Source organism: Sphaerodactylus townsendi, linkage group LG02 (genome assembly GCF_021028975.2).
Source record: "Sphaerodactylus townsendi isolate TG3544 linkage group LG02, MPM_Stown_v2.3, whole genome shotgun sequence".
Classification (NCBI taxonomy): domain Eukaryota; kingdom Metazoa; phylum Chordata; class Lepidosauria; order Squamata; family Sphaerodactylidae; genus Sphaerodactylus; species Sphaerodactylus townsendi.
Window position 1 is genome coordinate 173,039,346 of NC_059426.1, and position 7,481 is coordinate 173,046,826.

Consider the following 7,481-nt stretch of genomic DNA (forward strand, 5'->3'; position numbering starts at 1 on the left):
CCAGCTTTCACTGAAGGGCTCCAAAATTCCACAAACCTCTGTATTTTTCAGGAGCTTCCACATAACTCTTCCAAAAAGGCATCACGGGGTTTTGGGGACTTTTGCCGTTGAACCAGAGCAAGTGCTGTACCTCAAAGGGGGAAGTGCGGGGTGACTGTGAGTGAAGCACTGGGGGAGGGGGGGGGAGCTGAACGCAGTCTTCCAAATGACAAAGGTCATCCTAGTGTTGACAGAGCTCTGCTGGAGGCAGGGGATCCCCCACCCCTAGGCTCCCCCTTCCCCCACGATCAGTAGGCAGGCAGGAGGACTTACTAGAAATGTTAGGAACAAGATCTGCCAGACCATGGCCACACAGCCTGGAAAACCCGGCCGCTCCCTCCTTTTCGGGGCGGTTTAAAGGAATTGGGTTACGGGACGCCATGATTATCATTATTCTTGTTACTGTTTTTGACCGCTGCTTAAATGGTTTGAATGGTCTTTAATGGATTTTAGTGTATTTGGTCACCATTGTGACCCTTGTTGTATATTGCATATATAGTGTTGTGCACTGCCCAGAGCCCCTTGGGGATTGGGCGGTCTATAAATTTAAATAATAAATAAATAAATAAATAAAAATAGAAGCAGTGAGGGCCTAGCCTTACGTTTCCACGATAAGAACATAAGAGCCTGCTGGATCAAACCAGAGTCCATCTAGTCCAGCACTCTGCTACTCGCAGTGGCCCGCCAGATGCCTTTGGGAGCTCACATGCAGGATGTGGAAGCAATGGCCTTCTGCTGCTGCTGCTGCTCCCGAGCACCTGTTGCTGGCTTCACAGAGACGTTACTTCTGGCCTGCATGGGAAGTGTTGTCATTGGGTGGCCTGTGATGCTCTACTATTTGGGCAAGAGCTCTATGGTAAGAACTGCTTCTACCACAGAGATTTTGTCTGATTACCAAAGCCTTGCTTGCAATGTGGCTGAACAGCCAGACTAGGACTTCCCCCATCTCACCCGGTCAGTTGCCAAGGGTGTGCAAAGGGGGGGAGTAAAGTGTAAAGGCACTGGGGCCAAAGACTGGCATACAGCAAAGCCTGTTCCATACAAAGTGGATGCCTCTCAGAGAATTTTGGGATCCATCTTGTATATTAAGCCTGGGCAGGAAAGCGGTGGACAGATTATCTTTTCCCCTGGCCCTAAGGCAGATTATCTTTTCCCCTGGCCCTAAGCATGGCCAGTTGGCAGGGGCTGATGGGAATTGTAGTCCATAACATCTGGAGTGCCAAAGGTTCGCCACCACGGCCCTAAGGTGTGCTTGGCTGGACAATAAGAAAACATAAGAAAAGCCCTGCTGGATCAGACCAGCAGCCTATCTAGTTCAATATCCTGCCTCCCAATGCAGCTGACCAGTCCCTCTGGAGGACCAACAGCAGGCAGAAGGAGGAGGAGGAGTTGTTTGGATTTATATCCCCCTTTTTCTCCTGCAAAGAGACTCAAAGGGGATTACAATCTCCTTTCCCTTCCCCCACCCCACAACAAACACCCTGTGAGGCGGGTGGGGCTGAGAAAGCTCCAAAGAACTGTGACTAGCCCAAGGTCACCCAGCTGGCATGCGTTGGGAGTGCACAAGCTACTCTGGTTCCTCAGATAAGCCTCCACAGCTCAAGTGGCAGAGCAGGGAATTAAACCCAGTTCTCCAGATTAGAGTGCACCTGCTCTTAACCACTACACTACGCTGGCTGTGGCCTTCCCCTGATGTTGCCTCCTGGTACTCAGATTCAGAGGTTGACTGCCTCTGAAGGCGGAGGTTCCCTTTAGCCACCATGGCAAGTAGGCACCGATAGACCTCTCCTCCATTAATCAGTCTAATTCCCTTTGAAAGACATCTATGCCAGTGACCATCAATACACCCTTCATGTCAGGAATTGCACCTGGTGATTGAGGGCATTCCTAGCGAGATGGATTTGCAACTACTGATGCTGACAGAAACGCTATTTAGTAGACTTTTGCTTTTGTGCAAGATATCTATTGTAACCAGTCTGGCATATGTAATGGATCTTTCCTTTCTCTTTTATCTTGATCTTTATGGCTTAACACAGTGGTGGCGAACCTATGGCACGGGTGCCAGAGGTGGCACTCAGAGCCCTCTCTGTGGGCACGCATAAACAGAGTGCCCCCCCCCTCCACATCTAGGCTGGCCTGGGCCGCTGGGTTTGATTATTAGCATTAAACTGAAGACCTAGTTTTGGGGAAGCAGTGTAGATAACCCTGTTAAGCACTGTTAAACCCCACTGATTTTCATGCAAAGAACTAAAGCATGATCCTTTACCTAGGAGTAAGCTCAGATGCTGGCAATGGGGCCTGCTTCTGAGTAAACCCTCCTAGGGTCGTGATTCACCCGTTGGAAGAGTTGCACAGTTGCTTCAAAGCAAAGCCACCGACTACCACCAAGCTTACTCCTGAGTAACGCACGCCTCTGAGTCAACCGTTTTTTCTAAACTAAAACCTCAGTATTCAGGTTAAATTGCCGTGTTGGAACTTTGCGATAAATAAGTGTGTTTTGGGTTGCAATTTGGGCACTCGGTCTCGAAAAGGTTCGCCATCACTGGCTTAACACATTTGCAGATACGTAAGCTGACCCTGGTGGATTACTCCCGAGGGAAAACAGGACATGTCCGTTAGCCTGTGGGAGTCAACAAGCCAGGTGACTGTATCTTTCCTTATTGCTGACCTTGGGACGCCTGGGCTCCAAAACAAGTCTTTTCACACATTCTCTGGAAAAGCAGGAGGGGGGACCTTTGGGGAATAAAGGGGCCTAGGAAAGCCAGGGCTGGCAGAACAGGCTTTCTCAAGCTGGGTGCTTTGTTGCCTTTCAGTAAATGCTACTGATCAAGAATCCAGAGCCTGTTTATTGTTTCAGGATCCGAGACCTAACACTTCAGCTGCAAATTAGACATTTCAATCATTCATTGTGCACAGGCGTAGTTCCTTGGTTATGGTCTGCCGAGCTGCAGATCCTGATGCCAATACAGCTCTCACGAACCTTGTACGGACATAGATGGCTGACCTGCAAAAAGCTGAGAGAGGCATTTCCAGCATACCTGCGGCTGTACTTCTTGAAACTGCAGCAGTTGGCTTCTGAGACTCAGGTTTGTTTGCCGGTAAGGCGGGTGGGATATAATAGTCATCTGTCAAAGTGGAATCTTCTGGATGGCAGGGAGGGGACACCTCCCGGAGCTTCTTCACCGAAATTCGGATCCGTTCTTGAACGCAGGCAGCAGGTTTGCCGTCAGCGCCCTCTGATGTCCGACAGGGGAGAGGTGTTTGTTTCATGTGGAAGCTGGTGGAGCGAATAAGCACGTCGCCGGCCGTCAGACTCGCCAAAGACTCCTCGCTCAAGTCAGAATTCTCTTCTGCTTCCATGAACTGTTTGTGAAGCGCCTTTCAGACCTCACCTCTATTGAACAGACAAAGAAAGCACAATGTTACCGAGCCAGTGTAGTGCAGTGGCTAAAGTACTAGACCAAGATCTGGGAGATCTTGCCACTCATGCCACGCAAGCTTGTCGGGTGATCTTGGGCCAGTCACACACTCTCAGCCTAACCTACCTCACAGGAGTGTTGTGAAGAAAAAATGGAGAGGTGAGAGATGTAAGCTGCTTTAGATTCCTGCTAGGCAGTGGTGGGATTCAAAAATTTTAGTAACAGGTTCCGATGATGGTGGGATTCAAACAGTGGATGAAGTGCCAATGGGGGGGGGCTGGGCAAGTAAGGCATTCCATGGCATTCCCAAGGGCTGTGGTAAGTGACGCAGGGTGCGGTATTCCCAGGTGCAGTTCCCTTTTGCCCCGCTGTAAGGAATTCCATAGAAGCAGAAATAAAAGGCTCTTTGGTGAAAAAGACCGTTTATTCAGACATCTTAGAAAGCTCAAGTACACGCAGTGGCAGGAATGACACTTCCCGCCAGAAGCACAGGTTATAACTCTATCCAACCCATCCCCCACCCGGCTTCCCATGGGAACGGAGACCTCATCTCCCACGCAGAGATAAAGTCTCCGCAGTTGAAGCTGGCCCATCGCCCGGGCTGTGGAATGCACTCAAGGTTACTTTACCATCAACACCATTGAAACCATTGAAACCTTTACACCCGCCTTTAGATTCAAATAATGACTGTTTAAAGTATTTAAAAAGCAATATACCGAAAGGTAGTGTATTATTTCTTTTTTATATAATTATATTGATTGTAAATAAAAACATAAGTAAGGAGCGAAACCAAAAACTGTTTACAATTGTTAACATATTACAAACATATCCAATTGTCTATCTCTCTCAACCCCCCCAACTAAAACATCCTATATTGCCTCCCTCCTTCCCATATTTCCCTCCCTCCCTACTTTCTACTTCCCCTTCAGATTCCTATAAGTGGAGTTAATCATTAATAACCGGTTCTCCGAACTGAGAAAATTTTAGTAACCGGTTCTACCGAATAGGTGCGAATAGGCTGCATCCCACCTCTGCGGCTAGGGTAAAAAGCTGGGTGCAAACGGAAGAAAATAAATAACAAAAAAGTCAAAGAAATAAGAAATGGAGGCCACAGGGAACTTGTAAAAGTGTGCATTTCAGTATCACCAGATCAAACCGATAAACACACTTGAACGTAATGTCAGTCCACTTCAGAAGGAAATATTAAGATGATTCCTTGGAAGTATGCTTTTATAAGTTTAAACATACTTGAATAACAATCTAATTTCATGGGCACAAATCCATGTGGAATAAGTTTTAAAGTACGCACCTGGGTTGATACAAAATTCTAACTGTTCTGCTTGCTTAATGTTTGTGCAATATGTTGTAATTAGACCATAAGAACATAAGAACTAGCCTGCTGGATCAGACCAGAGTCCATCTAGTCCAGCACTCTGCTACTCGCAGTGGCCCACCAGGTGCCTTTGGGAGCTCACATGCAGGATGTGAAAGCAATGGCCTTCTGCTGCTGTTGCTCCCGAGCACCTGGACTGCTAAGGCATTTGCAATCTCAGATCAAAGAGGATCAAGATTGGTAGCCATAGATCAAGATTGGTAGCCGCCTTCTTCTTCTTCTTCTTCTTCTTCTTCTTCTTCTTCTTCTTCTTCTTCTTCTTCTTCTTCTTCTTCTTCTTCTTCTTCTTCTTCTTCTTCTTCTTCTTCTTCTTCAGAACATAAGAACTAGCCTGCTGGATCAGACCAGAGTCCAACTAGTCCAGCACTCTGCTACTCGCAGTGGCCCGCCAGATGCCTTTGGGAGCTCACATGCAGGATGTGGAAAAATGGGTCAGGCCATTACGAAAACAAATCCTGATCCAGGTGGGCAAAATAGAGGCGATGGGAAGAGCCCTCCTGGGTTAGACCAATGATCCCACCCTGGTCCAGCATCTGTCTTACACAGTAGCCAGCGATTCCTTTGAGAGCAGAACATGGGAACTAGCCTGCTGGATCAGACCAGAGTCCATCTAGTCCAGCACTCCTGCTGCGCAGTGGCCCACCAGGTGCCTTTGGGGCTCACATGTAGGATGTGAAGAATCAATGGCTGCCTGGTGCTGCCTCCTGGGCACCTGGATGCTGCTATAGGACATTTGCAATCCTCAGATCAAGGAGGATCAAGATTGGTAGCCATAGATACGACTTCTCCCTCCATAACTAATCTGGTCCAAAGCCCCTTTTAAAGCTTTCATCCAGGTTAGTGGCCATCACCACCTCCTGTGGCAGGCATATTCCAAACTTTCCAACTCACACGTTGCATGAAGAAGTGTTTCCTTTTATTAGTCCTAATTCTTCCCCCCAGCATTTTCAATGAATGCCCCCTGGTTCTAGTATTGTGAGAAAGAGAAAAATTTCTCTCTGTCAACATTTTCTACCCCATGCATAATTTTATAGACTTCAATCATATCCCCTCTCAGACGCCTCCTCTCCAAACTAAAGAGTCCCAAATGCTGCAGCCTCTCTTCATAAGGAAGGTGCTCCAATCCTTCAATCATCCTCGTTGCCCTTCTCTGCACTTTTTCTATCACTGAAGAAGGCTCGGAGGCCAAAATACATTTGGCGTATGGTTTTAAAACAAACCCATAGTTGCTGTCAGAGGGGCTTGTTTTTAATATATATATGCATGCATGCTTTGTAATAAATACACTTCATTGTTTAATTGGATTTTATCTCACCCAGCCTTTTGGATGCCAAGCTTTGCTCAGAGGTTGGGTTATTTACCCCATTCTATCTAACTGCAGCAACTCTTCAAAGAAAGTCCTGTCCTAACAATGCTGCTAGAGCCCTTTCCTAGACCAGTGGTTCCCAACCTGGGATGCACATACCCCCAGGAGTATGTGCCAGAACATTTTGGAGTACATGAAAACATTAAAAAGGTACATTAATGTCAACAGTGTGAGATAAAATATAAACCAAAAGTTAAGAAAACCTTATTTGGAGGTTTTTAAGGAGAGGCTGGATGGCCATCTGTCAGGAGTGCTTTGATTATGTGTTCCTGCATTGCCGGGGGTTGGACTTGATGGTCCTTTGGGGTCTCTTCCAACTCTATGATTCTATTCTATGATTATGACGAGTGGCAGTATGGGCTTTCTTTGTTATTTAACTTGGAGAAAAGCCTGCATTCCCCAGCTTTGTTATTTTAGCAAACACGCCTCTGCAATGCGCATGCACCTCTTCACAGGTTCTCACTCTCCTCCGTGAACATTCGAGTGAAGAATGCTTTTGTGCAATATTGGGTGAGGTAGCTGCTCCACATTTTCTCGGTGAACTGTAGTTTTTGTCATCATTTTAAGTCAAGTTTAACATTATTTGTTTTTCAATTCTAATTCCAATATGGGGGTACAGTTTAGGGAAAAGGGCAGCCAGGTGGTACTTGGGTGGAAAAAAGATTGGAAAACACTGCGCTAAAGGTATGCTATGAGTTTGGATGGACCCGAACATCCCCCACACCAAACTCCAGACTACAAAGGTCAGTCCCCCTTTGGCCTGCCAATCTCCAGGTGGGGGCTGGAGATCTACCACTATCACAGCTGATCTTCAGAATAAGCTCAATTCCCTTGTAGGAAAAGGCTGTTTAAGAGAGTGGGCCCTACTCTCTCCAGGCTCCCCCCCCCAAATCTCCAGGAATTTCCCAACCCGAGTTGGCAACCCTTCGGATCTTCTGCTTGCCAATAAAGGGATGACATTAATCCCAAACCTCCTAGAAAGAAACCACAATATGTGTGACCCCCTTCCCAAGAAGATTACCTGTGGCAACAGAGCCCCCTTCAAGCATGGGGGATGCTGGTCCCTTCCACCTTCTCCGCCCCAAAGCAGCCCCTCACATCCGCCCCTCTCTGCCGCAGCCCAGCAACCTCTCGGCGGAAGTCCTCGTTGGCATGGCAACAGCAGCACCTGCAGGAGGAACTCCCGCCATTTCCAAACTGACAAGTTAGGCCCAACCTCTTCCTGGGGAGTTACCTGAGCGGCGAGTCCGCATGCGCGGCTCGA

General features: G+C 47.5%; 1 protein-coding gene across 1 annotated transcript in view; it reads right to left on the reverse strand.

The window, feature by feature from the left end:
- KIAA0586 (KIAA0586 ortholog) overlaps window positions 1-7,439 on the reverse strand; it is a 131,240-nt gene extending 123,801 nt beyond the window's left edge. Inside the window, exons 1-2 of the mRNA XM_048484666.1 lie at window positions 7,239-7,439; window positions 3,078-3,433 (exon numbers count right to left, since the gene is read on the reverse strand). Coding sequence (XP_048340623.1) covers window positions 3,078-3,399 — 322 coding nt within the window. The 5' untranslated portion in view covers window positions 3,400-3,433; window positions 7,239-7,439. The remainder of the gene's footprint in view (window positions 1-3,077; window positions 3,434-7,238) is intronic.
- Between the last annotated feature and the right edge of the window lie 42 nt (window positions 7,440-7,481).